Consider the following 20885-nt stretch of genomic DNA (forward strand, 5'->3'; position numbering starts at 1 on the left):
GTCTTCTCTTCATCCCACACACCGCATCACATGCTGCACATATTTCTTCTGTAAATATCCTGGACACACCTTCCACATCCTCCATCTGCTCCAATTCATATTTGCCCAATCGTTCCTCCACTTCTCTCGTATACTCTGCCTTTTTCTCATCCTCTTGTAACCTTTCCACTCTCCTTACAAATACTCCTTCCCGTCCTTTCCTTCTTCTATATCTCTATTCTAATTAGACCATGATTCTGGCCATCACCAAGTAGTGGTCAGAAAGTCCACTCCCCCAACCTCTGTAAGCTCTTGCATCCATTACACATTTTCGCATCCTTTCATCCACTCAAACATAATCAATCATTGCCTTCCTTTCACTCAGTTCACCACCCACCCTTCTCATCACTCGCCATGTATACCTATGGATCATTTTGTGCCTGAAGAGGGTATTGGCTATCACCAACCCCCTCCCAGCACAAATGTCCAGTAATGCACTGCCATTCTCATCTATCTCAGCAGGCACACCCCACTCACCAACTATTCCATCCACCTTCACATTCCCTACTTTACCATTCATATCACCGATCAAAAACACTCTCATTCCTGCCAAACTTTTCCATGCACACTTCCACATTCGTCCAGAACTCTTCTCTCACTCTGCTTGCACGACCTTGCATTGGCGGATACACGCACACAAATGCCCACATTTGTATTCTAACTTTCAGTCTTACCCACACAATTCTTGACCCAACTGATCCATACTCTTTTACGCTCGTCTTCCATCTTTTACTCACAACTATACATATTCCTTCTTTTGCCCTCTCATTCTCACGTACTCCTGCACATATACCCCATCCATACTTCCATTCTCTCACACTCTCACCTCTCCATTTCGTTTCAGTTATTCCGCATACATCAACTATCGCACCCTGAAGCACCTGGACAATCTCTCTTTCACCTCATCATTCGCTTCCCATGCATTCCATGTTCCGATTACCATGTCCTTTGTCCGGTCCTTGGTCGTCATCTTTTGGTCAATCCTTGTCTGAGGCTTATTGTTTGTCTTTTTAGTTAGTTGTTTTCCGGGGAGGGGCACTAACCCTCCGCCAACCCTTTTAGTCGCCTTTTACGACAAGCATGGATACTGGGGCAGGTACTGTAGTTTTATGCAGCAAAGCTATACGTTGTCAAAAGGTAGAGACAGCATATCTAATTTGAAATTGCCTGTCATTTTAATTACAGATAACATATGTGATGAGGAAATAAATTTTAAATTTAGTTTTACTTGCTACATCGGGGTAACTAGAAAATGAACCTATCAGTGCACAAAAGTCAAGAGCATTCCTCTTCTGACTGCCCACAAATGTGGAACTGCATTCTGCACCTATTACCTCCTTTAGCTTGTTTTTCTGGTTCACTTATGTTTCTAAGCAACATTAGTAAGCCTAAGAAAGTCTATCCCTTAATGAAGAGGTTGAAAACGGGCTTGATTAAATCAAGAAACTCTTCACCTGAGGGAAAAAAAAAATGTCAGTACCTACATGTCATATTCTGGCAGTGCTTCCAAGAAGGGCTATATATTTATTTGCGATAAAATATATATTATCTGCGCCCAATTCTTGGTTGTTATCGTCTTCCCAATATAAAATGGAGACATGGGAAGGTTAGATGTATGGGAAGATGATGGAGTTGTCAATCATTTACTGTAGCTTCTTGTGGTCTGACAATCTTCGATGGTAAAGGAAATGATTTGGAGGGTATGCATAGAGCTATGGGAAGATGATAAAGTTGGAAATATAAAAATGCTTTATCCCTTTCGTGCACGGATAAGTTAATAAGTTTTGTGTGACATGACGCGCCCGCTTTTCTCCCCTCCCCCCCACCGCCACGCGCTCAAAAAATGTGTATTCTTGGATTATTTTCACCACCCAAACATATTTATTTTGCCAGAAAACCCAGATATTCTTATTCATCGATGTTTGTTCAACACGAAAAGCAAAAACACACACACAAAAAAACACACTATACGTACATTAGGGCCTTGTGAATAAACATTCATGAGCATACATCTCATTTCCCAACATCATAACTCGAATGTTTACTAATCAATCTCTACATGATATACATCATTTAAAAGAGAATTTTATTAGCTTTCGAATGGCAGATGTCCCAGTTTGATACGAGATATGATGTTCGAGTAATAGGCGAAAAAGTAAAACCCATTTCCGACAGACAACAGATTTTTTTTTTTATTCGGGGAGCTCTAGCGAAAAACTTTTCTCGCCACTGTTATGTTTTTATCATCCAATGCAGAATTTAATTGGCTTTCATTTGAGCCCATAACGATGATCCTAGGCCTCATAGTTTTCGAGAAAAAAACAAAAACTATGGTGTACCCATGCCGTGTCATGACTGTAGGGTGGTTTTCTATCTTCCTCTAAGCTACTGCACATATTTCACCAGTTCTTTGTATACTAGATATGCACACTATATTCACATGATTCACTGTCACTATTATTATATCTGCATACCCACATTTGGTGCAGGATAGAGGCAGTGTAGTTGATTAGTAACAGTAGCACAATCTTCGTTGGGCCAACGGCTGATAACGACCAGGATTGCTTCACAAACACTAAATTTCCTATTGCAAACACCAAATCTAATCACAACAGTGCCCAAACACTACACACAAGCACTACTGGTGTAGTGAAATATGTTGCACCGCTGGGAGAGGGGTAAGAGTGGAAATTTAACCCCTTAAGTCCTAATTGCATCAATTGATGCGATTTGAGTTTTATGCCAAAATGCCTAATCGCATCAACGAACGCGGCCTGTAAAAAACTGTGGAGTGCTTGCTCCACCCCGATTATGACATACATGGCTTCAGGACAATGAGAACTCGGCCTTGATGTGGTGTGAGGGGGGGGGATTGGACCAACCCGGCAGTGGGGGAGCACCCCCCTCTCAGCTGCCTCCAAGCCACCCTCTACTCCACTCCCTCACGCCCTCCTTGTCCTCCATCACTCTCCCAAACTTGCATATCTCCTCCCACAACAACCTGTGTCCCTTCCAACCCTCTCTTGCCCCTCCTCCCTCCCTGCTTGCCTCGTCCCCCCCCCAAACCCCACTCCATCTCTCCCTCCTTGTCCCTCACTACCCTTCCAACCCCCAACAGGCCCCCTGAGTGTCAGGCCTGATGTATATACCTGTTTCATATTATTTCTACTTCTTCCCAAATTTTTACACCTCACTCTGTTCATTTCTAACTTCGTACCTACCAGTTCCTGTACGTACATAGTTGGAGAATGCTGTATGTTGTACTACATACGGCGCATCTTACTTTTTTTTTGTTTTTTCATTCTCCGTACCTTCCCAGATTAGCACCTCTGAGTAGTGTCCATCTGTGTTACTTTTTGAAAGACTATGAGGCCTAGTAGAGCTACTCCCCGCACCTGTTTCATCTCCCCACACATACAAACACACCTGTTTTCATGGTTGGTGTGATAAATTCCAATGAAATGGAGAGTTTCCACAAGAGAATTTGGTTGTTGCCGAAACTGTAATGATGAGTGTGAAGTGTAATGATAATGTGATAATTGTAATGGTGTGATAAATGTGTAACGAAAATTGGGACAGTATAAAGGGAAATCGGAGACAAATTATTGTTTTTTTTCCTTTCTTATGCATGCATTTATAGCATTATTCAACTTTATTTTGAAGTCCTTGATGGTTATAAACATTTATATGTGTCTGTGTTAGTTTTGGAATGATAATGAGGCCTTGTAGGGCTACTCCCCACACCTGTTTTATCTCCCTACACCTACATACACACCTGTTTTTATGGCTGGTATGACAAATCCCATTGCAATGGAGGGTTTCCACAAGAGAATTTGGTTGTTGCCAAGATTTTTCTCCCCAAGTACCTTGTAGACCTACTCCCCATACTAGTTATCTCCCCACATCTACACACACACCTGTTTTCATGGTAGATGTTACAGAACACAATGAAATGCTTTCTTTTCATGCGAAAAGCTGGTTATTTCCACCCCGTACCTATAGGCCTACTCTCAACAGCCTACTTTATCTCCCCATAGTCTATTAATATCCCCTCACGTACATATACCTGTTTTCGTGATTGGTGTAACAAAACACTTTCCAATGACCTGTCTCCATGTTTTCAATTGTTTTCGAGGGGTAACTATCATAAACTTTTTGTTAACTTTGACGAGCAATTGTGCGGTAACCATTAGACCTACGGGGGTACAGGTTGCATTGTCACGTGCATAAATTCTTCCTTTTTAGTCAGAACACAGTCAATTTGCCCTTGGTGAAAGTTGCCAAAACACCCCCGAATTGTGGTTGTGGGAGGTACCCTGCCTGAAACAGTTGCGGTCTTAAGGGGTTAAAGGGACAGAAACATGCAGTACCTTCCCCACTCACAGATCATTTGGTACTGAATAACCCGTCCGCTCTCTTGCTGGTATCGGAACCCACAGTTGCTAACTCATTACTTTTGATGAGGAGTAGGTAAGCTTTGATGTCTCCACAAATGAAGCTGATCACCCCAAGACTTTTCCTCTGACGAAAGTTTTTATACTTTAATGACGCCAAAAGCATCAATGTGTATTGTCACAGTCAGACCCTACTGATGAGAAATGCGTCATTGTGTACGAACGGGTTAATATTTTGGTACTGTTTATTGATGGGAGTTCAGTTTCAGCTGTAATAATAATAATAATAATATTATTATTATTATTATTATTATTAGCTGCAATAGCGAAGCTGCTGTTGTTTTCAAATCCACTGGCACGATAACTTCACAACCACTCAAGATATCATTACAAAATTTTACAGGTCTATAGTATAGAAAAAAAATCAATCCCAGGTTCGAAATTGGTGAAACTAGGTGAAACTCTGTGTGTCTGTTTCCATGATAACTTCGCAACTGCTCAAGATACCATCACAGAGTTTTGCAGGTATGTAGTAGGACTGAAAATCTTCTATGAGTTCGAAATTGGTGAAAGTAGGTCAAGGTCGAGGTCATATTCCAAGCCGCACTTGGTATGTATCGGCTTGTGGCTGGTGTGACTCCCCCATTGGGAGGGCCTCTTGTTATCGCCCACCTTATGAGGCAGAGCAATAATGTTTTTGCTTGCCTCTGTGTGTGTGTGTGTGTGTGTGTGTGTATGTGTGTGTGCACATGTATCCGTTTCCATTATATCTCATGGACAGCTTGAGCTATCAACATGAAACATTCAGGGCATCAACATATGGCCAATTTCTTGGCCGAGTTCAATAGTGGGCACTGGGCATCAAGGTCAAGGTCACCAAAATGGCTGCCAAAGTCAACTACCTTTTATCACTAGCCTTTAGCACCATTATATCTCATGAACAGCTTTAGCTATCAAAAGGATTCCTTCAGGGAATCAAGATATGGCCAAAATCTTGGACAAGTTCGAAAATGGGTACTCGGGATCAAGGTCAAGGGCACTAAAATCCTGCCAGAGGTCAACTACGAGTAGATTTTATTGTCCGCCTATAGCACCATTACCGGTATATCTCATGAACGGCTTGAGCTATCAGCCCGAAACCTTCAGCATATCAAGATATGGCCAATATCTTGGACTTGGCCAACAGCATAATTATTCTGGCTGGCGACTAGCATTCGGATTCCGAATGCTATCCTACCATTATTTAATATTTTTATTATTGTTATTTATTATTATTATTATTATTATTATTATTATAATTATTATTGTTCAAGAACAAATAATTTCTTATAGTTGGATGGAACAAATGGTTATAACATCTACAAACATAGCCTCTCTAATTCAAACAATGTTTCCAGATGGGACTTGACTTTTGCCTTTGAACAAGGTGCTGCTAAATTCACCATGGCAACGCCAGTCATAACACCCAGTTGGCTGAGTTTCTACTACCCTTTGAGTGGTCAAGTGTGGATCGGTGTCGTGGCTTGTACGCTGACTGTCTGCTTCACTCTTGTCAAGGTAAACATACAAGTGGTCAAGCATGGGCACATCCAGTATTAGTAATAACAGGCAGCAGAAATCCGTTCCTTATGTTATAGTAATAAAAATTATTATTATTATTATTATTATTATTATTATTATTATGATTATGATTATTGTTGTTTATTACCATCATAATAAATTTAGATATGGGTCATTTTCAATTAGCAGCCCGGGGCTGTCTTCCAGTGTTAGTCACAAACGTAAATATATTTTCACAAGGCAGGTGCTTCTGTTTAGCTTCTTCAGGATTTTTATACTAATGTTCTTTACTCTAGCAAAGCACAATATGGTTCTTCATTTTAGCGAAGTCTTGTATGGTGCCAAATATGTCTATTGCCATTGTCTTTTTATTGTTTTATACTCACCGAGGACAATGATGTATTTAACCCTCTCATGGTCGCGTTTTCTTGTTCTTCCCTTTTATATAACATGAGCCAACAGTATATGATTTTTATTTAGGTGAATGTGCCAGTGTAAACAGTTGCTTTCTCTGGTACCATAAACACTCTCTTGGTCAGGTGAATTATGTTATCTTTTCCAGTTAACTCCAGACGATAGGTTTAAGTGAGTTTTTAACATGAGACTCACTGGTGAAAATCAGAGAGAGCGATAAAGAAAAAATATCAGGTTCATTTTACAGTTATAAATACAACGACTCCTCTTGGATGATGTCAGATTTCATGCAGTAAGAAATTAATGAATTTATATTGCTGTTTTCATACAACATAACCTTAAACACTGCTGAAATTCATATTTATGGTATAGATGAGTAAAGAGTGGGTTCGGATTGTTACTTCTCACCCCCAGCCTTCATTACAGCCACCACTGTCATGTAGGTGGTAGGCTACTTCTCACTTGTTGATTTCTTGACAGCACAGCATGGAATTGTTAATTAAATCTGCTTTCATACATTTTGATTTCGGTCTGCCTTTTTCGACGAAGGAAGAACTTTAGCCATTCCTAATCAAATGAACTCTAAAAAAATGAATAATACATTATACCTTCACTATAACCAATATCTGACTGTTCCATGACATTTTCACTATTTTAAAGCGTGCTATATGTACCCGAAAAACTACATTAAGAAAAACAGAAAGAGATCAAAACTACTTGACGAAACTGGACACACCAAGCAGCTCCGCAAAAAAATAGCGCGAATGACCAAATTAGAGTTATGTGTCTTCCTGACGGTAGCAGATGCTCAAAGGTGCATTCTCTTTCATGAGTGCTCTTGTCAAAACCACTCCACTGACCGAAACATCACTGCTTACCCCTATGACACAGTAAAGAAACAGCTACTCACTAATATCGTTGGATATGTAAATCACTGTATATCTATGTTTTACAGATTACGAGGAGGAAAACATGGCAAATGGTGCATGGAGTGCTGAGTATTGGGTCGGTGGTGCTGGAGTCTGTGGGCACCCTGTTGGGTCAGGGACTGTACGGACGCCTCTCAACCAGCCAGTCCAACCACATCCTTGTCGCCACTTGGTTGTTCTTCGGTGTGGTGGTGGGCACAGCATATCGCGCCAGCCTCATCGCTTCCCTCACCCTCCCAAGGCTGCCACCCAGACCAGAGACAGTTGAGGAGCTGGTCAAAGTAGTTGACAGGTGAGATATCGAAGAACAAACGTTCGGATGCGAAGGTACTGGAGGAAATTGAAATTTAAGTTAATGCTGGGCCCTTTGGTTATTTATATTTCCTCTGTCACTGCTTCAACGTTCTTAAACTCTCAGTTCTGTTTTTCCCCTCATTCACCAACACATCACACAGTGAGTTAGTTTTCACCCAGCAGCTGGTGTTTTATTCACATCCTTCGATACGGTACTTTCTGACCAGATTGTTCAAAAGCAGGACAACACTGAAAGAATCAATGAATGGTGTTCCCAAGTACCACGTAATACATCATCCACATAGACCATACTTGAAATATTCCATCCCTCAATATTTGTCTATGGCTTTACTTATTTTTTCCTCTTTACTTTTCTGGTCACCGCTCCCGTAACCTTATTCACATCCACATGCGTTGTTCTACAGAGACATCACTGCCATACAGTCTTTCTCTTATGCTTCCTCCATTGTCTGCCTTAATACATGGACTAGATCTGCACATCCTGTATCTTTGGAAATTATTCAGTTCATTATTATATATTCAGACAGTTGTGTAACTTTATTATTACTGTTCCTATACTACAATAGGATATATGTAAGGAATGTGCTGTAATAAACGGTATAAAGAAAGGTCAAGTAAAAACAATAGCTCTTTCAATTTAACTTGCCCATTTTTTTTTTTTCCATTTATAGCAAATTTCACGAAACTCAGTGGCAGGAAGACAATACTACGTCTCGCTTTATTTCCATAGCACTTCGTCGTGACTAGCGTCATGTCTTGGTTTTAATTTTTTGTCACAAGTTATCATTCGATATGTAAATATGACAATTATGGGCAAATTTTAAAGTTAACAAAAATATTACTAAATGTATCTTGAAGTTATGTTTTAGTGTTGTGTTATTCTAGGGGCCTCAGTTTTAATACTAACAAAATAATTTTTATTTGTTCATGTTACAGGGTGACAATAGAATCCTTTGATGGTTCATACAAGAGGTTCTTTTTAAACTCTGAATCAAGTGCCTATAGAGAACTTGGGAGCATCATGGTCGGGGGCGATATTATGGACGGACTCAATGCAGCTCTGAAGATGAAGTGAGTTGGTCTTACTGTGATCCCCCCCCCCTTTTTTTTTTTTACATAACAGATCAAAGGAAAGAAAAACAATGACTAAAGAATATATCCATACACAAGATTACTGGTGTCCTCGATTCATAAAAAAAAATCTGTAAACAGTTGGGCTTGAACAGCCGTTGGTTGAAGTTTGGGGGGAAACAACTCTGGGGAAACGAGTTGCAAAGAGATGTAGTTCAGGGAGAAAAAGATTTCTGATAGGTGGAAGGTCTGCAATTTGGTAGTGTGACATTCCAGTCATGAGCGCTACCAGATGCCCATGTAGCATAGGAGAAGACATGGAGAGGTAGCACAATGGATAAAACTTTGTCTAAGCATTTGCCAAAGAAATATCTGTAAAATAATGGAAGGGAGGCAATAGTCCTTCTTACTTGTAGGGGAGGAAGTTTATTTGTAACATCAGGCTAATTGATAATTCTAACAACTTTGTTCCGAATTTTGTCAAGTTGTTTTGGTGAAACCTGTCCACTTCCATTCCATAAAGGAGAGCAATATTCCAGCTGAGAGCGCACATGACTTATAAACTAGAGCTAACTGCTCGTCAGTGAAGAAGCTACGAACTCTGTACAATAGTCCAAGTTTCACTGAGGCAGTTTTGGCAAGTGATCTGACATGAGAGGTACAGCTGAGGGCACTGTTAAGTGAAACACAGAATTTCAATACGTTTGGAGATAGGAATATTAGTCGTGTTGAAGATAATATAGGAATCTGGCAGTATCTGTCTCTTAGTAAATTGTATATATTTGTTTTTACTAGCATTAAATAAGTCTTGATTTATGGAGATGGCTGTACTGAGTTGTGAGTTAGAGATATTCAACTTTGTGAATGGGTGTTTAAGTGTGAATGACTGTGAAGTGTTGAGTCAACTGCATATGAATGAATTGATTATGGGTGACAGATAAGATATCATTATTATGAATTAGGAATAATGGTTGGGAAATGGCTGGAAGAAGAAGAGATGAGAGGAGGGAGGAAGAGATCAGTAGGGCGGAAGTAGTGGAAGCAAAGAAGAAGATCAAGATGGGAAAGGCCCCAGGAATTGATGGAGTGTGTGGTGTAATGCTGAAGTATGGGGGTGAGATTGTTGTGGAGTGGATATGGAAGTTGTGTAGATTGGCCTGGGAAGAGGGAAGGGTTCCAGAGGACTGGAAATCAGGTACAATTATTGTTCCTTTATACAAAGGAAAATGGGAGAGAGACGTATGTGGTAACCATAGGGGTATTTGCCTTCTTAGCGTGACTGGAAAAATACATGGTAGAATACTCATTGATAGCGTTAGGCATATAATAGAGGAGCTAGTTGGAGAAGAACAAGGGGGATTTAGGAAGGGAAAAGGGTGTGTAGATCAGATATTTGTTCTAAGATGTTTAGTGGTGAAGTATCTAGAGAAGGGAAAGAAAGTGTATGCTGCGTTCATGGACTTAGAGAAAGCTTATGACAGAATATATAGGCAAAGTATGTGGAAGGTATTAAGAATATATGGAGTGGAGGGGAAATTGTTGAGTGCTGTGAAAAGTATGTACGAAGGAGCTAGGGCTACTGTGCAAGTGGATGGTGAGCTGAGTGAGTTGTTTGATCTAAATGTGGGACTAAAACAGGGATGTGTGATGTCTCCATGGATGTTTATTATATACTGTACAAGGATGGGGTTGTAAAGGAGGTGCAAGGTAGGGCAGTGGATGTGGGGGTGGCTCTAATGAATGAGGTTGAGTTGTGGAAGATTCCGGTGTTGTTGTCTGCTGATGATACAGTATTGTCACGTGAAAATAAATGGGAGTTGCAAGGTTTGGTGAATGAATTTGGGACAGTGTGTAGGAAGAGAAATCTGAAAGTGAATGTAAACATGAGTAAAGTTATGGTGTTTGAGAGGAATGAAGTCACAGATTGCACAATGAGGTTGGATGATGAGGATATTGAGAATGTGAGTGCATTCAAGTACTTGGGTACTGTGATGAGTAAGGATGAAACTTTTGGGGATGAAGTGCTTGAAAGAGTACAGCAGGGAAGGAAGGTTGTTGGTTCACTGCAAACAGTGATGAGAAATAGGGAGGTGAGTGTGGAAGTTGAGAAGTCACTGCATGATATTATTGTGATCCCTACCCTGACGTATGGAAGCGAGGCATGGACCTTGCTAGAGGGGAACAAGTCAAGACTGAAAGCAGTGGAAATGTGTTACTTGAGAGGAGCATGTGGAGTGACATGGAGGGACATGTTGACGAATGAAGAAGTGAAGGAACGTTGTGGGGTGGATGTGGATGTGGTTGAGAAGATTAGGAGAAATACAATGAGGTGGTTTGGACATGTGGAGAGAATGGAGAATGAAAGACTGACTAACAGGGCGTATGTGGGTGAAGTGGAGGGAGGGAGAGGGAGGGGAAGACCGAGGATGAGGTGGAGGGATGGAGTTGAAAGGTATATGAAGGAGGGGGGAGTGATCCGGGGGGAGGGCAGTCAAATGGTGGGTGACAGCGACTTGGAGGCGTTTTGTCTGTGGTCACCCTTTGCTGGACTAGGCATCGGGTTATAAACAGATAGATAGGAATAGGGTTCGAGCCAGAATTGATCCTTGTCGCACGTTCTTGGTCTGTGAGTGATATTTGAATATACATCATCTACTTTTATATTTCTGTTGCTGAGATATGAGGAAATCAGAGGAACAAAAGATGTTAGTCCATAGCAAGGGAGTTTGGATAGCAGGGAATGGTGCCACACTCTGTCAAAAGCTTTAGAAATATCAAAGGCTGCTGCATGAGTTTCTCTATGTTGGTCAATTGATTGATGGATGGTGTGAGTCAGGAGACTGAGTAAATAAATAGTGCATCTTTCGTGGCAAAAACCATATTGAATTCAATATGTTTAATAATATGCTAATTCATTGCAGTTTCAAATACGTTACCATTAGAAGATGTGATAGATATTGGTCTGTAATCAGAGGAGTCAGAGGAACTTCCTTTATTCAGAACTGGGCTGATATTGGTTTCTTTCCAAGAATAAGAGAATGAAGAAATACGTTTGCATAGTCTGAATAATTTAGTTAGAACATAAGCAAGTTCTGGGGAGCACCTTTTTAAAACATTTGGAGAAATTCGATCTTGGCCTGGAGCTTTGTTAGTAGGTAAATTGTCTAGGATGGATTGTATGTATCTAGTCTGTATTTTAAGTGGAGCAATTTCGGGAGAGTCAAGTTCTTGTACTGGGACGTTTTGGCTGACTTCTTGTAACGTAGCAATTCTTGCAAATGTACTAGTAAGGATATTCGCTTTACCACGCGAGTCATTTGTTATATTCTCGTCTGAAGATTTTAGTGGGGGAATGGGTGATGACTTGTTACATAATTTATTGGTATTTCGGAGATACGTTGACTGATATAAGATAATTAAAGTTATTGGGATGTTTGCATGGATAAAACTGATTCTTTTATGTATGTAAATATTTTGTCATATACATTTGCAGAAGAAAAAAAAAATACGTACTGTATATGAAAAAAATGAAAAAGAAAAGAAAAAATGTATCAGCATTATCAGTTATTAACGAGTATTGTTTGTTTTACTTTACCTACCGTATATTTAAACATCGTCTTACGTTTCTGATTAAAGTAAGATAATTTAATATCTAGATATTTAAAAAATGTGTCCAAATCAGGGTGTAAGCATCAGATCCCGTTCCTTGAAGACCAGCAGTCTCTTTACGTACTGTTCCATACAGCTTCACATGTCATCACTTCGGCGCTAACATCCACCATCCATATTTAAAACATGCTAAGGCTGTCTCATACAGGACTGGTGTACTGGTATCAGCGAAGTTGTTGTTTCGACATGTTAGCGGGTCTGATGGCAGATCAGTAAAGTCTGTTTTTAGGGAAATTAAAATCCATAAACTGTTCCCTGCCCCAGCAGGGATTTGAACCCGCATCCATTGGGATATGAGAACACCTTTCCACCGACTCGGTTACCTATAGATAAAGATAATTATCACCCAGAGTCCGTTTCTTAAACATCATTATCATCCGCCTTTAGCAAGGTGGAGCAATAATATTTTTGTCAGCGTCTGTGTGTCTGTCCGTCTGTGTGTCTGTACGTGTATCTGCTCCCAACATGTCTGGAAAAGTTGTGGACGAATTTTCACCAAACCTTCGGGAAACAGCAACTATGTGTATGTGCAGAAGCCTATTACTTTTGGTGTGCATTTGATCAATGACGGCCGAATGTCAGCCGCCATATGTTTTCTAATATGGACGGGCTTTTACCGAAGCGTGGTAACTGAATTCCGTAGAGTTTCTGTATTTTCCTCGGATTTATTTTGTTGGTAATTTATACATTATCCAGCGACATATTTTGGCGGGCGATTAGCATTCGGTCCTCGAACGCATTTGTTTCATTTATTCATGTTTCCTCAGACCACATTGTTCGGCTTTAGGCAGATCTCGTGTCATGAAGGGGTAAATGGACGCCAGATCCGCCCTCACCTGTGTGAAAAATCTGTCCAGACCTGAATGACATTGCTTGGAGATAGCATGGCTGAAAAGTCCAATGTCACCGGACTGAAGGTAACAGTAGAACGTAGGGGTCTCGCTAGTGCTTTTGTTGACTGTACTTATTCTCGACCATTTATAGCTGTGACTTCCATGTGATGTAATTACTTAAAACAATTACTTATTATCCAGAGACAAACAATTACTTATTATCCGAAGACAAATTATAATTCTTTATGGTGATAATTTGTCAAATAGTCATGGCAATAGTTTGACTACAAATAAAGCTGGAGGAACACAAATCATAACTATACTTGAGCAAATCTTATGAAGATGTTTTCTCTTCTTTTGTAATTTTTCACAGTATATTATAAATACATTTTTGCCTATGACTCTGAATCTCCAAAACTTTAACATAATGTTCCTAGAGTTAAAAAAAAAAAAAAAAAAACAGGTAAACACACTGATGCATTTTTCCGGAATAGCGAAAAAGTACTTGTTTTAGGTTTAGTCTGTTCCACAAAGCAATGCATCTCTCTTAGACACAGGCCAGTATTCTTGTTGTGTAAGAAGGCTCCCTAACACCTCATCCGTAGCGATTTACTTTTGGATGTGGCTGGTTAATATCATTTTGTACGTTATTTATGCAGAGTACGGCGACGTGGAGGGGGGGAGAGAGGGGAGAGGGAGGAGGAGACCAAGGATGAGATGAAGGGATGGAGTGGAGAGGTATATGTGAGCTGGGAGCAGGGCAATGAAATGCAGGGGGACAGGGCGACATGGGGGCGATTTGTTTGTGGCCACCCCTTACGGGATTAAGGTGTCTGTCAATAGATAGATAGATAGACGGCAATGTTTGAAGGATTTATATAACAGAGTATAACAGTAAAGTGTAATAGGCACAATAAATCGCTAATGAAAAGATGTCAAGGAGCTTCCTTAGCCAATGATAATACGGGCCACAATGGCTATTTCAACAGTGACCCCTGTTATATGAACTAGGTCTGTTACATGTCATTCAGAGTGAACTTAGAATACTCTCTGGCATTACTGCCAGATATTACAGAGAGAAAATGCAACACGTTTACAATGGGTTATTTCCCTTTGCACTAAAATATTCGGTGGTATTTCTTTTTTATGAGAGAAAGAAGGAACCAAAGGCTAGGAGCCCGCAAAATGTTCCTTCCAAGGAAAAAATAAATTCAAAAGAAAGCCAAATTCAAGATCCGTTCATTTCAAGATGCCTGGACACACTGCGTTTGAAAGACAAGAGTTCATAGGAAGTAGGAAATATAGAGGAAAACAGTTCCAAACTTGAGCTGTTCCATAAATGAAGGACTAGGAGTAACTGTTAACTCTTGCATTAGAGAGTTAGACAGAAAAGGGATGAGATTTTGTTGCTAGATAGGTGCTAAGCACCCGTCGTAGAGGTGGAAAGATGCAAGCAGACAGTTCAGAGGAGTAGTGACCATTGAAGTAGCAACAGAAAAGAGATAAAGAGGCAACAGTGCGATGTAGAGACAGAGATTGAAGGGAGGCAGTAAGAGGAGGTGCGTTACAGTAATAAGATTAAGAGCCTTGACTCCACCCTATTGAGAAGAGCTGTATGTGGGGAGCCTCCCCACACATGAGAGTTGTACTCTACACAGGGGCAAATAAAACCCGTGTATAAAGTCAACAACTGTGCAGGGGTAAAGAAGTTACCGAGTTGGCTTAGCACACCTAATGTCTTGGAAGCAGATTTTACAAGAGATCCAATATGATTTTTTCCAAGATAAGTCCCGAGTGAATGAAACCTCAAGCATGTTCAAGAATAATGCTGGATTGAGCTAGATATTATTAAACATTAGTGGGTACTCCTGTGGAAGATTTTGTCGGGTTGATACTCGTAGGTGTAGAAACTGAGTCTTTGATGCATTAAAAACAAGATTTATTTTTACCGCAGTCAGAGATACGAACCGAGTCAGACATTAGGTGTGCCATAGCTTCATCCCTTGTTTGTTGAAGTAACTGCTTAGATGGATGCTGCGGGAACCGAATGGAAAGGTGAAGAGTGGAATCATCAGTGCACGATTGGATAGGGTTAGATGTACAGCTTAGAAGATTATTGATGAATAAATGTAAGAGAGTTGGTGATAGGACAGAGCTCTGAGGAACACCACTGTTGATGGATCTAGGAGAAGAACGATGACCGTCTACAACAGCAGCTATAGAACGACAAGAAAGGAGGCTATAGATGATGGCACAGATAGAAGGATAGAAACCGTAAGAAGGCAGTTTGGAAGACTTATGCCAGCCTAAATCGAAAGCCCTCAAGATGTCAAGTGCAATGGCAAAGCTTTCGCCAAAGTCCCGAAAGGAGGATGACCAGGAGTCTAAAAGGTAGGTGAGAAGATCGCCAGTGGAGCATCCCTGATGGAACCCATACTAACGATCAGAAAGATGGTTGTGATAGGACTGGCTGAATTAGAGCAGACTTCCATCAAGAAGGAAAGGGATAAGTTGATAGACAAAGGCGAAAGAGTTTACCTAGGCAGGGTATAAGGACAGACACACAGTTGTGGAGGACAACAGGAGGGATTTCATCAGGCCCATATACGTTGTTAGTACTGAGACCAGTGATGGCAGAAAATACATCAGCTGAAGAAATTATAATGTCAGCCATGAGGAAGTCAGAGGGAGGAAGTGATGGAGGAACAGCACCGGAATCGTCTAAGGTGGAACTGGAGGAGAAAGTCTGGGAGAAGGGATCTGCTTTTCAGCAGAAGAAATAGCTACAGTGCCATCGTAGTGGAAAAGAAGAGGGAAGGATGATGAGGTAAAGTTGTTAGAAAGGCTTTTGGCAAGGTGCCAGAAGAAGTGGGAGGAATTCGAGTAGGAGAGCTGAGAGCATTTAGTATGGATGAAATTAATTTTAGCAGAGCGAACAACAGACTTAGAACGATTCCGGCCAGAAACATAAAACAGACGAGATTCAGGGGTGGGTTGGCTCTGGTACAGTTACCTCCACTTCTAACAAGTACAACCGTTGATGTGTTTGGTGAAATGTGGCACCACTGTGTTTGTTTACATTGTAGTAATAGTAAGTGAATGGGCAGAACCAGCAAAGCTTCCCCTCCGCTACAGTATCTAGTACCCACAGAGACAATGTTCTATAATTGTGGAAGGTAGAAAGAAAAACAAATAGTAATGCCATTGGATCCCATTGTTTATCTGACAGATGACTGTGAGGCGAGATGGAATAGAGGGGAGGGGGGACAGGTGGTGAGGCCGCATGTATCGAAATTTTGTCATGTTTTGTTTAGAAAGATGAAGAGTGTGATTATATACAGTAGATGTTCTGAGGTGATCTGGAACTCCGTATGCAATAACGTGTATTGGATGAATGTAGGGGTCTTAATGTCTGTCATACAATGTAGTGAAATGTAGCTGAGCATAAATGTCAGAAGGTGTGATGTCCGGTGTCTCGATACATGGTTCACCTGAGTCTGGTGAGTTTGCGACTCAACTGCTCTAACATTTTTGTGGCTGAACCAGGGAGGCATAAATGATTCATGATTATGCATGTGACACAATGGTCATGCCATGTTGTGCATCACCCAGCCTGTTTTATTGTAAGGGAAAAACACTTATTATATTCTCAGACCATGGTATAAATAGATGTCCTGTTGCAAAGGATTATAGCTACTTTGAGTGCTGGACAGCTATTGGCTTTTTTGTGCGAAAATGTTTTGCATTCATCATACTGATGGATCACGCAGAGGTAATGAGATACTGTATTTGCATGATGAAGTCATATCTTGTATTATAATAATTGAAATAACGGTGCTCTAATTATGTGTCCAGCCCAGTTTGAGGTGCTATTTCATTAGTCTGGATAGTTGTGACACAACATCCACAAACATTGATCATAATATATTATAATATTCATACAATAGTTTTCATACAAATATTGGACATTCAGGCCCTTCTTAGCTCCAGACGCATTATACTGTTTAAACGTGTGTACACACACACACACACACACACACACACACACACACACTGTTCATCCAGAGGGAGCATTATTTCCAGTACCATGCATGTCCGTTCGTTGTCTGCTATTATAACACAAGGTTTTAGTATGTGGCCATGGCTACAGAAAATATATCGGTGGCATGGTGCTGCTGGGAGAGTGTAAAATTGGTTATAGTCTACATATGTTTCTGCAGGGAGTCTGGTAACACACTTCACTGACTTATTCGCACTCATGACAAGATAGCAGCCAAAGTCGTGATTTGGGTGACTATACTGACTGGCCATTGAACACACTTTCACCTCCCAACAGTCTGAATGAGATCCTGTTTTGAAGCAATAGAAACATTAACCCGAGGCTTCCCATCGACGTATCAGCACGTCACAACGTTTTGTCACAGCTAGTCCCATCGACGTAGCAGTATATCGTGCAATTGCAAGGTTCATAATTAGCACAATTTTCAATTTCCGCGCATGATTTTTGGTACGTATACACGGGACACCTTCCTCTACAAGATGCCAGGCAGGGACAATGCCTTACCCTGCATGACATCCCCCCCCCCGCACGCCATTGTCTCGGCAATTCACCTGTTATCAGTGACCTGGCCAATAAAGACATTCAGGTCCAGAGTGATTCCCCAATCGATGACAATGTAGAGGACAAAGTTTATGTAGCATTAGAGGAAGAAACAGTCAGAAATGATGATCAGGTAATGTTGCCAAAAAAGGTCAGGTATGTTGATGTGTTAGTGTGTGAAACAATGCTCATATCGCCTATATTACTGTGTGAAAACCAATATACTCTCATACTACTGTACATATAAATTCGTACCATATAAATAAATAAATACAGTTTACAAGTGATGTGGAATAGTTACCATCCCATAGAACTCGTTTTCTTTGGAGTCAGCCTGATAGAAAACCTAGTAAGGTAAGGAGTACTGATAGCTGTATCGAGTATTTTAAACCACAGGTAAGCGATTTCTCTATGAATTTTCGATGTTTCTCACCAAAAGCGGAGGTTTGAGCCAAAAATTTTTTTTTCCAAAATTGGTCGGGATTGGGGTGAGTCAGTGGTGGAAAATCGGTCGGGACTTGATGGGTTAAGTAGTGCAGTGAACAATGCAGTTTTATATGTAAAGTAAGGAGTGTTTTATGCACAATGTCATCATACAGACTTAAATAGTATAACATAGTGAAGGATAAGCTAGACATACAGTAGGATTTTTTTTTTTTTTATAAATAACAGAACGGAGGAAGGAAAAACAAATGGGTAAAAAAAAATAATCCATACACCAAATTACTGGTGTCCTCTGTTCATAAAATATCTGTAACAGTTAGACTTGAACAGTTATGGGTTGAAATTTGGAGGAAAACAACTCTGGGGAAGCGAGTTCCAGAGAGATGCAGTTCGGGGAATGAAAGAATTCTGATAGGCAGAAGTTCTGCAGTATGGTTGAGTGACATTCCAGTCATGAGCGCTACCAGATGCCCGTGTAGCACGAGAGAAGGCATGGAGAGGTGGCATCATGGACGCAACTTCGTCTGAGCATTTGCCAAAAAAATATCTGTAAAATAATGCAAGGGAGGCAACATTCCTTCTTACTTGCAGGGGAGGTAGTTTATATGTAATGCCGGGGTTGTTAATGATTCTAACAGCTTTATTCTGAATTTTGTCTAGTTGTCTTAATGCAACCTCTCCACAACCAGTCCACAAGGGTGAGCAATATTCAAGCTGACAGCGCACATGACTCTTATAAATTATAGCCAACTGCTCATCGGTGAAGAAGTTACGGACTCTGTACAATAATCCAAGTTTCTTTGAGGCGGTTTTAGCAAGTGATCCGACATGAGAGGTCCAGCTGAGGGCACTGTTAAGTGAGACACCAAGAATTTCAATACTTTTGGAGATGGGATAATTGGTAGCACTGGTTAATTTACGAATCTGGCAATATCTGTCTATTAGTAAACTGTATATATTTAGTTTTACTAGCATTAAAAGAGACAAGGTTGTTTTGTCCCCATTCACTGATTGTAGATAGATCTTGATTTATGGAGATGGCTGTATTGAGTTGAGCGGTAGAGATATTAGACTTTGTAAATGGATGTCTGAGTGTGAATGAACTATGTAGTGTTGAGTCATCTGCATATGAGTGAATGGGATTGTGAGTGACAGATAAGAGATCATTAATATGAACCAGAAATAGGGTTGGCGCCAGAACTGATCCCTGCGGCATGCCGGCGTTAATTGAGTGGAAATTCGAATATACATCATCTACTTTTACTCTTATTTTCCTGTCACTAAGATAAGAAAAAATCAAAGGAACAAAAGACAGTCCATAGCAAGGGAGTTTGGACAGCAGGGAACGGTGCCATACTCTGTCGAAAGCTTTAGAGATATCAAGAGCTACTGCATGAGTTTCTCCAAAAAGATCAATTGATTGATGGATGGTATGAGTTAAGAGATTGAGTATATCAATGGTGGATCTTTCGTGGCGAAAACCATATTGTCTATCATTAAGCTGTTGGATTCAAGATGTTTAACAATGTGCTTATTAATTAAAGTTTCAGATACCTTACCAAGAGAAGATGTGACAGCTATTGGTCTGTAATTGGAGGTGTCAGACGAACTCCCTTTCTTCGGAACTGGGTGGAGATTGGCTTCTTTCCATGAATTTGGGAATAAAGAAGTACGTATGCATGGTCTGAATACTTTAGCTAGGACAGAGGCAAGTTCAGGGGAACACTTTTTCAAAAAAATTGGCGGAATTCCATCTGGGCCTGGAGCTTTGTTGGTAGGTAAATTGTCTAGGATGGATTTTACGTATCTTGTCTGTATTTTAAGTGAGGCAATTTCGGGAGAGTCATGTTCCAGTACTGAGACATTCTGGCTGGTATCATCTATGGTAGAATTTCTGGCAAAGGTACTAGCAAAGATATCTGCTTTCCCACGTGGGTCATTTGTAATATTGCCATCTGAAGATTTTAGTGGGGGAATGGAAGATGACTTGTTAAAGTTATTATTGAAAGAATTAAGAGTTGACCAGAATATTCTATTGTCATTAGGGTTGTTAAGTAGTTTTGATGCTTGCTTTTGAAGAAAGTTTGATTTAGATAGATTTAATACAGCTTTTGCATGATTTCTAGCAATTTTAAATTGGGAGAGCGATTCAGACATTTTTGATTTTAAGTAAGAGTTATATGCTAATGACTTTTGGGCTGTTGCTCTGGCACAATTGCCATCAAACCATTTTGGAGAGTTTGATCTTTTAGTGAATTGTTGACTTGGTATGAATAAATCCATACCAGCTAGTATTAAGTCGCAAATGTGGGACTGGGTAGAACTGGGATCACTAGAGAAGAAAGACTGCCATGGAACATCAGCAAGATAATTTCTAAATCCATCCCAGTCTGCCATGTCAAAGTGCCATCGTGTCACCCTGACAGGTTCAGAATGGGGAGGTGTAGGAGGGTTAACTAATGAGGCTTTGATGAGATTGTGGTCAGAGGATCCCAGTGGTGACAGTACCTCTATCCTGTATTGATCTGGATTATTTGTCAAGAATAAATCCAAGAGATGGGCATTATGGTCAGGATTATCAGGTATTCTGGTTGGTTGCTTTACTAACTGGGTGAGA

At 40.5% G+C, this 20885-nt stretch overlaps 1 protein-coding gene across 1 annotated transcript in view; it reads left to right on the forward strand.

Moving 5' to 3' along the window:
• LOC145411043 (ionotropic receptor 21a-like) overlaps positions 1-20885 on the forward strand; it is an 83269-nt gene that overhangs the window by 11896 nt on the left and 50488 nt on the right. Inside the window, exons 5-7 of the mRNA XM_080281105.1 lie at positions 5831-5990; positions 7363-7628; positions 8588-8722. Coding sequence (XP_080137231.1) covers positions 5831-5990; positions 7363-7628; positions 8588-8722 — 561 coding nt within the window. The remainder of the gene's footprint in view (positions 1-5830; positions 5991-7362; positions 7629-8587; positions 8723-20885) is intronic.

This window comes from Coenobita brevimanus, chromosome 87 (genome assembly GCF_032717465.1).
Source record: "Coenobita brevimanus isolate Jiangsu-jjx chromosome 87, ASM3271746v2, whole genome shotgun sequence".
NCBI classification, from domain to species: domain Eukaryota; kingdom Metazoa; phylum Arthropoda; class Malacostraca; order Decapoda; family Coenobitidae; genus Coenobita; species Coenobita brevimanus.